This window comes from Plecotus auritus (assembly GCF_963455305.1).
Source record: "Plecotus auritus genome assembly, chromosome: 1".
NCBI classification, from domain to species: domain Eukaryota; kingdom Metazoa; phylum Chordata; class Mammalia; order Chiroptera; family Vespertilionidae; genus Plecotus; species Plecotus auritus.
The window spans coordinates 79,760,003-79,774,985 of record NC_137770.1 but is presented as its reverse complement, the minus strand read 5'-3'; the positions used below and the strand labels follow the sequence as shown (position 1 = coordinate 79,774,985).

Genomic DNA, 14,983 nt, shown 5'->3' with positions numbered 1-14,983 from the left:
AACGCCCCCCGGCCATTCCGGGCCTATGGGTGCAGGCCCCCAGCCTCTTGCACGTGCTCCGGCGCCAAGCGGCAGGTTCGGGTCCATGCCCCCAGCCCAGCGCCCACGACGGGGGGCTGGCTGCCAGCTTCTGTGTGTGCGGAGACCCCAGCGGCCACCACTGGGTGGTGGGGACACGCCCCTAGCCCAGTGGACACAACGCAGGGGCCGCATGAGCTGCAGAGGAAACACCTTTTTTAAAAAATATATATTTTATTGATTTTTTTACAGAGAAGAGGGGAGAGGGATAGACAGTTGGAAACATCAATGAGAGAGAAACATCCATTAGCTGCCTCCTGCACACTCCCCACTGGGGATGTGCCTCCAACCAAGGTACATGCCCTTAACAGGAATCAAACCTGGGACCCTTCAGTCTGCAGGCCCACAGTCTATCCACTGAGCCAAACCAGTTCGAAAGTAAATACCTTTTCTGACCGCTCATTGGCTAAGCTCCTGTACGCCGCCACTTGCAGTGTTCTTGGTAACTTGGGTTATAAGAATCCAAGAAGGTGATCTAGGGTTTTTCCACCTCACTCCTAGAGGAAAAAACGAAGGTCTGCTGCTGGAGGGGCTAAGAAATGTCATATCCTGCCCTAGCCGGTTTGGCTCAGTGGATAGAGCCTCGGCCTGCCGACTGCAGGATCCGGGGTGGTTTCTGATCAAGGGCATGTACCTAGGTTACAGGCTTCTCCCTGTCCAGGGCCCAGGTCAGGGCTCATGCAGGAGGCAACCAACCAAAGTGTCCCTCTCACATTGATGTTTCCTCTGTCTCTCCCTCTCTCTTCCACACTCTCTAAAAATCAATGGAAACATATCCTCAGGTGAGGATAAAAAAAAAAAAAAAGAAAAAAATGTCATATCCTATGAAAGACACATCTTGAAAATGCCTAAAGAAAGTTGTCATTTTTTCACAGTAAAGGGACTAGAGTCTGTGTTGATGAAAACATCTTGGCGGCTGCTGTGGCTGGCAGTGGCTGCAGCAGTGGGGTGATGGGGCTGGCGCCTTCCCTTGATCAGCCCTGTTGCCTCCTGCAGAGGGTGACCAGACTGCGGCTGAGGCCCGCTCCCATTGGGAGCAAGCCTAAGCTGTCAGTAGTACATCTCCTGAGGGCTCCCAGTCTGTGAGAGGGGGCAGGCTGGGCTGAGGGAAACCCCCACCGTGCACAAATTTTGTGCACCGGGTCACTAGTATCTCAATAAAGCTGAAAAAAATGTGACACATTCTATAGCATTTCCCAAACTTACTTGACTCCAAACCCCTTGTACACCAATTAATATCTTCAACAAAAATGTTCCACAGAACACCAGTTTGGGAAACACTATAATAGTCAGAGTCATGCTATCTTTTCAATTCCTGCATCTGCTGGATGAAATTGCCTGGATAGCAGGTGGAGTGAGGAGAAGAAACTGAAGGCTTCTGGGAGAGTATACGTTTTGCAAAGTTAACATGGATTATTGCCAAATGTCCACAAGTAGCATTAAGGAAAATCTGTTTATGCTCCATGGCCATGAGGTACATAGATCGCTCTGTGGCAGAAGGGAGCCTGTTCAGGCCCTATTGCTGCCCCAGGTGGCTGCACAATCTGGGGTATGTGGAGGCAGAGAAAGAAGGCAATGGTGAGAGCTTTCACTGGTCCCATTCCATCAGCCTTCTTGCAGAGAGTTGCAGTGTTTTGAGAACTGTGAGATCTGGACTGTCCATATCTATGGGATGTACAAGAGTCTTTGACATGGAAGCAGAGGAGACAACAGCCAGCTGGAGCCAGGAGGAGAGGAGAGAATTCATCAGTAGAAAAGGAGCAAGATCTTCCCCGGTGCTGCCTGCTCTGCAAGCAGGAGCATGGAGGGACTACACTGGCAGACAGAGGCCTGACCCCGGGAGAGTGGCCCCTAGTGGGGACTGGCAGCACTCAACCCTGAGCTGCTTCTCTTACCTTTGTTCAGGGAGGGCAGTTTCAAGGGGATACTGATGATCCCAACCAAGTCCTCAGTGGGAACAAGGGAGCGTAGGATTGACCTGATCCGGATGGCTTCCCCCTTTCCTGTCTGGATAAGCTGCAATGCAGGGTTAGAGAATAAGATAAAGGAAGTTCCCACACCCTCATTCCACCCTCCTCCAAATCTCTGGCAGTGAAATGGTTCTATTTAAGGGCTGGGTACTCTTCTAAATTTCTGTAACTGCAAAAACATGACCAGGGGGAAAGAGAGGAGCTTTCTCTTGATATTCTAGAAGAGGTGCTACTAAGGAGGTCACTTGCTGTGACTACAATGGTCATGCAGTTATGGTATCCAAGTCTCAGCAGTAAATGTGGACCCTGCTGGTGATTCTTGGTATGACAGCAACAGGGAGCTCTCTGGCTGTGACAGAGGTGTTGAGAATGTGGCCACAATTCCAGACTCCAGAATGCTGCTGGATGTAGAAAGACTTATGAATTTTAGTTTCCTAAAGGGATGATTAATGCTGGGACTGGAGGTAGGCAAGAAGAGTGTAGAGAATGCCCTAGATAAATTGAGAATCTCAGTGGAGCTATTCTGGGATGGATGGCATGATCCATTCAGCCATGAATGGGACAAGCAGCGTGTATAGGTGACAACAAGTATGGGGGCAACAAGTATGCTTCTCAGCAGAGAACTGAACTGCCATGAGCTCAGGATGGATGGAATCAACCCTAGGTCAGCTGCAGGGCATGCTGGGATATGATGCACAGAGGCCCCAGGGAAAGAATGCCTGTGCACTCACCCCAGCTGCCACCTCTCATTCCTGTAGGTAGAGGACAGCTGTCAGTGATGATGGCATCTCCCCTCCCACCACCACTCACAGAGCAGGGCCCAGAGGAGGGATCTGGGAAGGTGTGTGTGTGTGTGTGTGTGTGTGTGTGTGTGTGTGTGTGTGTGTGTGTGTGTGGCTCTGATGGTGCAGCTATCCCATGCTGCTGTCTTCCTGAGAATAAGCAAACTGTGTAACTTGTTTTCTGAAGTGATGACAGGTGAGCAGGGGAACTGTCATCCCTGCAGTCAAGACTGTAGAACACCTAGTATTTCCCTGACTCCCTTTCAGTTTTCTTTATTTGTTTAAGGCACAGAAATAAAAAGGTGAGCCCATGTGGATAAGGCTGGTTTATCATAGCAGGAACTAGAATTCTAAGGATTCTGACCAGCCTTCTTTATCAAGATTTTGACTTTCGCCCTAGCTGGTTTGGCTCAGTGGATAGAACATCAGCCTGCGGACTGAGGGGTCCTGGGTTCGATTCCGGTCAAGGGCACATGCCTGGGTTGCGGGCTTGATCCCCATTGGGGGAGGCACAGGAGGCAGCCAATCAATGATTCTCTCTCATCATTGATGTTTCTATCTGTCTTTCCCTCTCCCTTCCTCTCTGAAATCAATAAAGATATTAAAAATAAAAGATTTTGACTTTCTTGTAACAACAGTTGATCTAGATTCTTCCATGTCAGAATCATTTCCCTAAACATGTGTCGATGGATTTGCAAATGGGCTAGACTATGTATTAAGCAAGACCCATGAAATCCTGGAAGAAAGGTAAGAGTGGACTCTTTAATGCAGTGTCCTAAACTACAGGTGATGACCAATTAGTGGGTTGTAAAATCAAGTGAGTGGGCTGTGATCAGCATTAAAGAGCACGAGAGTATTATAGAGTAGAAGAAATTAGAGTGCAATGTCCGTAGTAAGGATAAATTTTTGTTTCTGGAATATACCTATACTAGGCGGCAATGTAAATTATATTTCTTACTATGATCAAAACAAATTGTTTTGGTCAAAAAGTTTAAAAGCCACTAATTTAATGGGTTCTGTTTTTCATTAGTATTAAAAAATGTAACACACCCACTTGGCCGTGACCATTTATACAATCTCATCAACACCAGATACAACTGTTTATGTCAGCCTAATCTGCATTGCAAGTGCTTTGGGAGCTTCTCTGTAATAATCCCAATGCTGTGAGCACTACAGAGACAGGCAGGCAGGAGCCAGAGCCCAATGAGCAAGCCAAACAGTTCTTTCAAAGAATTATCAAGTTTTTTTTTTTTTAATTTAAAAGGTATCTTTACTGTTGTCATAAAATAAGCAGTTATTTCTTCTCTCACTTATGACGTGAGATCTTATACCAGTGATTCTCAACCTTTCTAATGCCGCGACCCTTTAATACAGTTCCTCATGTTGTGGTGACCCCCAACCATAAAATTATTTTTGTTGCTACTTCATAACTGTAATTTTGCTACTGTTAATGAATCGTAATGTAAATATCTGTGTTTTCCGATGGTCTTAGGCGACCCTGCTAGCGGTTCTCAACCTGTGGGTCGCACTAGCAGGGTCGCCTAAGACCATCAGAAAACACAGATATTTACATTACGATTCATTAACAGTAGCAAAATTACAGTTATGAAGTAGCAAGAAAAATAATTTTATGGTTGGGGGTCACCACAACATGAGGAACTGTAGTAAAGGGTCGCTGCATTAGAAAGGTTGAGAACCACTGCCTTATATGAAATAAGGCCACTTTCTCTCAGCCCACAGCAGAGGTAAAAAAAAAAAGGGGGGGAGGAGGAAAAACACAAGTTTTAAGGTCAAAACTGAAAATCTGAGAAGACATCCCATGAAAACATCCCTTTTTGGCATGTCTGTAAAGCTTACCCCTGGGAAATAATCATGGATTATGGGAAGAGACTACTTTCCTGGTACCTAATGCCATGGTCATAAAGAAAATAGGGTTTTCTATGTGGAGTAGCCTGATGGCCACCATCAAGTATAAACTTGGGAAATAGAAACAGACTCACAGATACAGAGAACAGACTGAGGGTTGCCAGAGGGGAGGGGGTTGGGAGACTGGGTGAAAAAGGTGAAGGGATTGAGCAGGACAGATTGGTAGTTACAAAATAGTCATGGGGATATAAAGTACAGCATAGGGAATGTAGTCAATAATATTGTAATAACTATGTACAGTGCCAGGTGGGTACTTGAAATATTGATGGAATCACTTTGTAAAGTATATGATTGTCCAACCACTATGCTGTACACCTGAAACTAATACAAAATAATATTGAATGTAAACTGTAATTGAAAAAGAAAAAAAGAGAAAATCATAAAAAATGAATTAAGATGGTAACATTTTAAAGAAATTGAGGCATATGGCATATAATTTTGGGGGGCTTTTGAAACAGGATATGGGGAAGATACACTCAACTAGTGCCACAGAGAAATCACACGACACAGAGATTTGCCCAGGAGTCATTCCTTAGTCCTACTTCGAGCACATCATGAGAAGGCAGAGTTCTTTGGAAAAGACAATAATGTGGGGGAAATTAGAAGACAGATGAAAAAAAGGAAGGCTAAATATTAGATGGTTTGACTTCATAGAAGAAACCACAGGCAGGAGTCTGCAGGAGCTGAGCAGGGCTGCTGAAGACAGCCCTGTGGATATCACTCACTCACAGGGTCACCAGGATTCAGAACCAACTCAACAACAGGTAACATACACACATTCCCTAGAAAGCTGCAGAGTCAGGTACCAGAGCTGGAAGCTACTTTTTATGTTAGCTAAAAGGAGCTGAGAGAACATCATGACAGCACATGCCAGAAGAAAAACTTACATTCAGAAAATCTACAGTGCTCTTGGATCAAGCCCCTCAAAGTTGCCCTCTGAGAGCTTGATTACTTACATGCATTTCAGGAGCACAGCGGCCTAGTAGATCTATAAGAGCTGAATAAAATGACATAATTGCATTGCCCATGTGTACAATCTCTTCTTCGTCTTCACTGTCTTCTGTGCTGCTGAGAAAGAACCAACACAAGGAGGTGTGAGGAAGCTTGGCAGGTAGGGCCATGGCCATGTCATTGGACATGAGCTACATGATATGAAAATGCTCTGCTCATCCTGGGCATCAGCATCCTTTCCCTTGGACACCTTTCCTTTTTCCAGAAGCCAACCAGGTTGTTTTAGGCACTAAGTTCAAAGGACCCAAATAATCATGCATGACATTCCTAGGGTCCCATGAATTTTAAGGCATGTGTACTGACATCAGCTATCATTCAGACCATATACATTCATGGCGAGGCACCAGATTCCCCATAGTTCCTACTAACCATTCCTTCCCCTTTCCTTCCTGAATACACATGGAACACATTGGACAAGGAGTCAGGAGGGCTGCGTCCATGTTCTGACTCTGTTGCTAACAAGCTAGATAACTCTGGGCCTCAGTTTTTTCTCATGTTACATGAGGGAGTTGGGACAGCTAATGTTTTAGGTTCTTTCTAGTTCTACTGGGTCACCTGCCAGAATAAATGACAAAAGAAAAAAAAAAAAAGCCAACCAGCTGGAGTTCTACCCACTCTTTAGATTCTGGGGTCTAATCCAGAGGCTGTGACTGAAGAAAGGGACATGGACATAAGACACAATGAAAGAAAAGTCACAACGCAATCCACCAACGCACCAACTATCTCCTTAACCTTTAAATACCAAGATTAGGGATGCTGGGATGTTTCATATTCGGCAGTTCGCTTTTTTACCTAAAGAATCAAATCAAAATACTTTCAGAAGAGGAAGTATTAAAAGTGAGGTATGAGATGAGGAACCAAGGTTTAAAATACTGAAGGAAACAGTCTGGATTTAGACAAGTATGGTAAACTTGTTGGTCCAGGTCTTGTAGCCTCTGCACAGCTTCCCCTGTGGTGAGGACAGTGTTGTAGGGAGGACAGTGTTGGCGAGAAGCTCAATTTGCCAATTGGTCTGAGTGGAGTAAGAAAAATGGAAGCAGGTGAAGGTGATATTGATCACTGGACTAACTGGAAGAGTGAAGAGAGCAACGTGCTTGACAAAGTGATTTAAAATGTTTTCACCACAATTGTACAGAACCTGTGCTTCCTCTAGCGGGGGGCAGTTAGTGACATGTCTTTAATGATTCCTGTATTGATATTTGGAAGTTCACCAACTAAATCCATACCAGAAGGCAATTCCATTCACTTACACTTCTCTCTTGTATCCCTGAGAGGGGAGGTCGAGGGCTGGGTTCTCAGAGATCTTAATGGCACCCTGCATAGCTGCCAACAGACCATTTCCTCCTTCACCCCGCAGGGCCGGGCCAAAGCACTCAGGGCGTCTGATGAGCAGCTTGACCACAACACTGGCATTTTCTTCCACACTTTCACCTATGGAAAGAAGCATTGTTTCCTTCTCATTGGGAAGGACAAACCCAGGATTTATTTCTAATTGATGAGGCTGGGAGAACAGCATTTGACTGAGCTTGCCACTCTCTCTTTTTTTTTTAATTAATCCTCACCTGAGGATATTTTTTCCATTGCTCTTTAGAGAGAGTGAAAGGGAGGAGGAAGGAGGAGAGAAAGAAAAAAAAAATAATTGATGTGAGAAAGACACTTTAAGTGAATGCCTCCCATACGACCTTGACCAGGGGCTGTGGATCTAACCCACAACCTAGGTACATGCCCTTGACCTGGTATCAAACCCTTGACTTTTCAGTGCGTGGGCCGATGCTCTAACCATGGTGCCACTCACTCTTAAGATCAGGAGGTAATATTGATGGAAAGAAAGATGAGCTTTGATAAATCAGGTCGGAATTTGTTTATTTGAAGTATTACAATTAACCAATATAGAATAAAACCTTGCTTTTAAGTTCAGGCTTTTGTGCTGTTCAGATTATTTCACCATCTTTAGTTCCTCAGAGGGCAAGAAATACACCACAGAGTCTCCCACCAATTACAGATTAATTTACAGTTGACTTAGAGAATAAAAATCTTTATATATTTGCTAACTCCTTGAGGAGCACTTAAAAGGTATTTCCTTCCTTCTGTGAGCGCAGGCAAAAGAGTAACTCAAGCTGATGTGCCTTAATCAACCTGTGAGAGGGGACATATTAGCTTCTGAGCTGTAGTCTCAGTTTAATACCTGCCCCAGAACAACCAGTTTTGTGTGGATGGACCCCAGGGCATTCCTGAAATCATTTCTCCATGAAATAAATCTACTTGGTAAAGTTGCCTTGGTTATACTTAAAATAGCTCTGTGGGAAGCTAAAGGTTGGAGAATTATAGACTATTGGTATTTTTCTTAGGAAGAATCATAGACCACTGAAGAAGTGATTAAGCAGTGGGCCTGTCACACCTAGAAAGGGACAGCCAATGCCTCTCAGAGCCAATACAAAAGCAGTTTGACAGCTGTTCAAACAGCTCCATAAAACACACCTTCTGTCTCAGATACAATCTGAATTTGTGTCTGAGAATTTATCTCTCAGACAAAACTCAAAAACAATACTTTTTGATGTTATACATTGGATGGAGCCTAAAGAAAAACTCTTCCACAAAATCTTTAGATACTTTTTGGAGGATTGAGCTCTATAATAGAGGTTGCATCCTGATATGCTGTTATATTAAATACTTATTTTTGCATAAAATTTACCTTAACTCGTAGCAGGCTAGAATAGTAAGTATTCCTTATCTTACAGTTTCTGTAGGTCAGAAATACTAGAGTGACTAAGAGAGGTGGTCCTGGCTTGAGACCTCCTGTGAGGCTGAAGCCAAGATGCTGGCCAGGGCTGCAGTCTTCTGAAGGCCTGATTGGACATGGAGGATCAGCTTCCACACTCATGCACATGGATGTTGGCAGGAGGCCTCAGTTCCTCACCATGTGCACTGTTGCACTGGGCGGCTTGAGTGTTCTCATGGCATGACAGCTGGATCCTCACAGAGCAAACAACCCAAGAGGTTGCCTCTTACAGTTTTGACACACATCATTTCTGCCATAGCCTATTCATTAGAAGTGATTCTCTGTGTCCAATTCACACTCAGCAGGAGAAGAATCAGGCTCCATCTTTTGGAGAGTGGGGTACTGAAAAATCTATACATATATTTTAAAAACCATCAGGGAAGTTTAAGTTCTGTTTAATAACAATTTTTATGAATCAACTTAGAAGTGTTGTGAGTAGAGCATCAGTATGGGAACCCAGAAAACCTGTCCTTTCAGTCCAGCTTTTTAGCAAATCACGGTGTGAGTATGCACCCTGCACAATCTCACTGGGTCTCATCTGCACTGTTGTGATGTTCATGCCTCTTCTAGGTTTAGAATGAGTCTATTAGTTCAACTTATATGCAGAAATTTCTCCCGTAATGTCCAAGATTCACAGGGGATGAGCTTGCTGTCCAAATGCTTGAAATTAGCTTGTGCTCATCTCCCACACGAACTCATACTTGAACACATTTGATGGGTCTTACAGCCCTGGAGAGACTACCCTATGTCCCAGCCATAGTCCTTCTTGGTCCAGAGGTTGGCCTGCTGATATACTTTCTTTTTTAAAAAATTACTCAATCTTTTTAATTTCAGCTAAAATTCAAGATTGTAAATATATCTCTTTAAGCTTTATAACTGTGTAATTTGATTCTGAAAAATTTTCATTAAACTGAATTTAAACAGCCCATCAGTATGCATTCATTGCTTTATATTTCAATCCTTCAAAAAGAGGCTAAATTTTTTGTAAAGAAGTTTTTCTTCAAGTTTTATCTAATGTAAAACATTGAAAAAGAATTTGTTTTTATTAAATCCGAATCCATTTAAGGAAAATTCTGAGGAGATCCTAAAAGGGTAAAATAATCACAATAATGATATGGCAGAAAGAACCAATGAAGAGAGAAACCAAAGAGAGTTTGAGTGACATTGTGCAATTTGCAGAAAAGCTCAGATAAAGTAATGATGCTAAGTCCTAAGGTCGTGCTTTCCTATTAGTTGAAACTAAAATCTGTATCTGACAGTTTAATCACAGGAGGGATACTTAAAGCACCAAGAACTCAACATATTTGAAAGCAAATATTCTTAGTCATAGGTAAACTAATAGTTCACTACTTTCAAATGCTTTTGACCCCCAAAACTTATCAAGTAGCACATATGTCTACCCTCCCAGTATCATTTTTTCATTTTAAGAATAATGAAGCTAGCTCTTCTACCATGTGAGAACACAGCAAGAAGATACCAAATTTGTTGGTGACTTGATCTTGAACTTCGCAGCCTCTACAACTATAAGAAATAAATGTGTATTTTATATAAAAAATAAGAATAATAAAGCTAAAACTGAAATTTCCAGTGTTAAAGTAAGAGGGACCTTCCTCCCCCTGTTAATCAGCTTATTTAAATATTGTACCAATTATTTAAGTTGTCAGGATGGAAACACTTGTGGATCAGCCAGCCTTTACCAGTGTGCTCTTCAACTTAGCTCTTCACACTGTCATCAGCATCATGGAGTTTGATGGGACATGGACCACAATGTGCAAAAGACTTTGAAAAAAACAGGCTATGAGTTTGATACTGAGGTTGCTATTGAAATTCATTTGCCACTTTAGCCTTATTTTATCTGAATCTCAGGTTCAGATTTAAGCCAATTAGGTTGGCTCTACCAATTGACCCAGGAAGCCATTCCTTGATTAGTGAACAGTGGTGAATACAGAGGGCAGCCTGCAGGAGGAAGGAACTAAAGTGCAACCACTGTTGCTAATCAGAGACGGGACGGTGGGAAAGAATTTCCAAAGGCTTCAGAAGGTACAGAGAATGGCATAATTAGAAGAGAGAGAAAACATTCTCTTCTTAATTACCTGTAGCTTAGCAGGCTGGACTGCCAACCAAATCCACTGTAGGGAAGATGAATATTGACCCTGAGGGCATTTTTCAAGGGAGTGAGAGATCTGAGGTAATTAGTTTTGCCCAAGGGCTTACAACAATGCTTTTGCTTGAGTTCCAAAAAGAATAAAGCTTCTTAACAGTGCGACTCTTCACAGTGACTTTCTTCAAAGGCTTTCAACACTGTCTTCACATTGCTACCTTCTTTTCCACATTCCCGAGACATTGGATGGAGATGGAATGATTGCCCATTTTACCCTGAAGCAGTCATTCTCACCACAGGGAAGATTAGTAGGGATGCAATGGTTTTCTTTTTAGTCCATTGCTTTCCTTACTCTCTACAGTCTCACTACAGTCCCTGTTTTAAGGTTCTTTACCTGAAATACTCTTTTCCTTCTCATTCCCTTGATATAAACCCTTGACCTAGGTAACTCCATTTCATCCTTCAGAGCAAGCTTGAACTTGGAAGTCCCAGAGGACCTGGTCTTTTCAAACATCTGTTCCTCTTCCTTGAAGCATTGAACACTAGTATAACTAATTAATTGTTTGTATCTGTTTGTGTCAGTTTTTCTCACTAGACTCTATATCTAATAAGAGCAGGGCATTATGTCTGAACTATCTAACTCTGTATGTTCAAGCATCTTGTTAACAACTGGCATATAACAGGTACTCAGAAAATATTTTCCAAATAAGTGAAAATACTCCATTGAGACTCAAGATGGAAGCTTGAAATGATTGGATGGAAAGTGGAGGGTGACCATGCATCACTACATCATCAGGCCAATTATTAGCCTCTGTTTACAAGAACCTGATTTCTCAGACTTCAGTTAGTGCTAAGGAAGTGAACATATCCTCACTCAAGTCCCAGTGCAATAAGGGAGATCACTGGGGGCCCAGCATAAACCAATCTAGAGATGCTCTCATTCAGTTAATTTAGAGAATCACAAGGCAGAGCTGATGGTCAGGACTCAATATCTTTTTTTTTTTTTTTAAGTGCCAACTTTAATATGGTGGTAGGAAATTTGTATAAATAAATTAGTGAAAGTAGTTAAGACATAAAATAACCCCCTTAGTGCTTGGGAAGGGATCTAAAGATGTGTCAATACCAGTAAATTACTGTGACAGAACAGAGAAAATGGGGGTTGGTGGCACATTTGGTCATTAATCCAACCACTCATTGAGCCTGTATTACATGCCAGTAGCTGATCCAGGAACAATGGGCAAGTAGTGAAGACAACAGTTAAGCCTGGACAGGAGAATGAGACGAGTGTAACAGGGCCACCCCAGCAGATCCACAGGCCTACAGCAGAGCTTTCCAGCCAACTTGCAGATATGTGAGCAAAAAACACATGCTTAAAGTATATGTCAGTGAGATTATGAAGTTGTTTGTTGTGTAGCAGAGGCTGATTGATACAGGGGTGAGAGCAGAAGTGGGGAAACCAGTTTCCCTGCAACTGTAGTGGTCCAGGTAGAAGATAATGATAGCATGGGGCAGGATGTGGTCAGTGGAGGTGGCGAGAAGTCAGGAGATTTCAGGTATATTTTAGGCATTGAATCAACAGAATTCGTGATGCATTGAATGTGGGGAAAAGGGAAAAAGTTGAATCAAGGATGCCTTCTATGATTTGACTTGAATATCTACGAAGTTAGTTGAGCTAGTAAGAGAGATGGGAAATCTATGAGAAGAACAGGTTTGGGTAGATAATTACAGCTGTAAGATGTACAGAATTTGAGATGGTTGTCCAACTGCCAAGTGGAAATATCAAATAGGCTACTGGATACACAAGTCTGGGGCTCAGGGAAGAGGAAAAGGATGGAAACGTACATTTGGGGGATGATCTGCATTTAGGTGGAATTTGAAACCAACAGACTAAATGAAAATTTGCAGGGTAGACTGACACAGTAATCAAAAAATTATAGACACCAGTATTCAATCCCAGAATCATGCTACAATTTTGCCCAGGTATCTGGAATTTGGGGGCCCTGTGGATTTTTTGTGAAGTATAAAATAAAACTTGGGTGATATGGGAACCTGAAATCAGAACTGAGGAATGCTCTGACAGAATAGAATCCACCTGTTAAATATGGGCATTCTCATCGCATTGATGAAAATAACTTTGTGATGAGCTCATAATACTGCCATTTTGCGTGAATAGTTTTAATGCAGTAGTTTTTGTACTGCTTTACTATTTCATCCAAAATGCACAATTTTATTTAGGTATCAGACTTCAGTTACCATTCTTACCAATAAAATGACTGATAAAGAATTCATATATACATATGGGTTTTGGATGTCTGAGACCACTGCCAAGCTGCTCAGCCACCCTCCTGCTGGGACCAGACAGGGAGCTGTGGGGAAGAACTTGCACAATTTACTGAGCATAAAAAGAAGAGGGCCAAATATCTTTTCACTCAGGCACAGATTTCCTGATTTTGGTTCTCTGGGCATTGGTTTGCTATTGTCTTCTTTGTAATTTATTTTCTATTACTTGTGTTGTTTTGACTACTTATTTCTGAGATTTGGTGCTGTTTTACTTTGAGATTTTATAGATGGAGTCACATTTCCTTGCCTTTGTCTCCATAAGCCTTTACCTGATGCCACTGAATGATTTCCTTCACCTTCTCAGGCACAGAGATTCAAGAGGTCTAGTGGGAGAATGAAGGAAGTGGGGAAGAAGAGAATGCACATGCCTTATAATAGGTGAGAAGGTGTAACACAGATGTTAAGTACCCAGCCCCCACTGGTCATATCTCAAATATGTCTCACAGTCTACCTTCTCCTCTTACTCTTGAGTACAACACTGTTATTCATAATTGTCTCAAACTGTTATTTAAATATTTTACATAGGTTAATGTTTTGATAATTTGCTGAATCTTTCCAACTGTATTGTAAATTTGAGAATAATCCTAACCATTCCCAGTCTTCAGTACCAATCATACTGAAGAATGGTTATTATATCCTTTTCTACTCTAAAAACATGAATACATAAGCAGAAATGAACCAGCAGATTCTTTTAAGTGTCTGTACTGACTATGCCCTTCAAAGCTAATGTGCTACTTTGTACACTTGACCCTAAAATAATTTTCCAGCTTTATTGAGATAATAGAGGCCCGGTGCATGAAAATTTGTGCACTTGGGGGCGGGGTCCCTCAGCCTGGCCTGTACCCTCTCACAGTCTGGGACCCCTCAGGGGATGTCCACCTGCTGGCTTAGGCCCACTCCCCGGGGGATTGGGCATAAGCTGGCAGTCAGACATCCCTCTGGCACCCCGGGAGCCCTCGGGGGATGTCTGACTGATGGTTTAGGCCGGCTCCCTGTTGGGAGCCGGCCTAAGCCGGCAGTCGGACATCCTTAGTGCTGCCAAGGAGGATGGAGAGACTCCTGCCACTGCCACTGTGCTCACAGCCCTCAGCCCGGCTTGTGGCTGAGTGGAGCTCCCCCTGTGGAAGTGCACTGACCACCAGGGGGCAGCTCCTGCATTGAGCATCTGCCCCCTGGTGGTCAGTGCGCATCATAGCGACCAGTTGTTCCTGGTTGTTCTGCTGTTAGGGTCAATTTGCATATTATCCTTTTATTATATAGGATAGTTGACATATCCTAAAAGATTTATGTCTCCCAGCTCAAAGGCCCATCAATACGATCTCCTCACACTACTCTGTTAAATTATGTCAACTTCTTTCTTCAAGACATTATTCAACACTAGAGGCCCGGTGCATGAAAATCGTGCACGGGGAGGGGGGGTGTCCCTCAGCCCAGCCTGCACCCTCTCCCTCAGCCCAGCCTGCATCCACCCCATCTCCTGGTGGGATCGGGCCTAAACGGGCAGTCAGACATCCCTCTCACAATTCAGGACTGCTGGCTCCCAACTGCTCGCCTGCCTGCCTTCCTGATTGCCCCTAACTGCTTCTGCCTGCCAGCCTGATCACCCCCTAACCACTCCCCTGACAGCCTGATTGATGCCTAACTGCTCCCCTGCCAGCCTGTTTTCCCCTAACTGTCCTCCCCTGCAGGCCTGGTCACCCCTAACTGCTCTCCCCTGGAGGTCTGGTCACCCCTAACTGCTCTCCCCTGAGGCCTGGTCCCCCCCAACTGCTCTCCCCTGCAGGCCTGGGTCCCCCCCAACTGCCCTCCCCTGCAGGCCTGGTCCCCCCCAACTGCTCTCCCCTGCAGACCTGGGTCCCTCCCAACTACCTTTCCCCGCAGGCCTGTTCACCCCCAACTTCCCTCCTCTGCCGGCTTGGTCACCCCTAACTGCCCTCCCCTGCTGGCCTGATTGCCCACAACTTCCCTCTCTTGCAGGCCTGGTCCCTCCCAACTG

General features: G+C 43.7%; 1 protein-coding gene across 3 annotated transcripts in view; it reads right to left on the bottom strand.

Moving 5' to 3' along the window:
• The window catches only part of RYR3 (ryanodine receptor 3), a 547,436-nt gene that overhangs the window by 122,202 nt on the left and 410,251 nt on the right, over window positions 1–14,983 (bottom strand). For 2 of the 3 annotated variants that reach the window (XM_080659255.1, XM_080659256.1), the window contains exons 44-46: window positions 7,018–7,198; window positions 5,713–5,824; window positions 1,974–2,094 (exon numbers count right to left, since the gene is read on the bottom strand). In XM_080659255.1, coding sequence (XP_080515381.1) covers window positions 1,974–2,094; window positions 5,713–5,824; window positions 7,018–7,198 — 414 coding nt within the window. The remainder of the gene's footprint in view (window positions 1–1,973; window positions 2,095–5,712; window positions 5,825–7,017; window positions 7,199–14,983) is intronic. The other variant, XM_080659257.1, reaches the window with a different exon arrangement.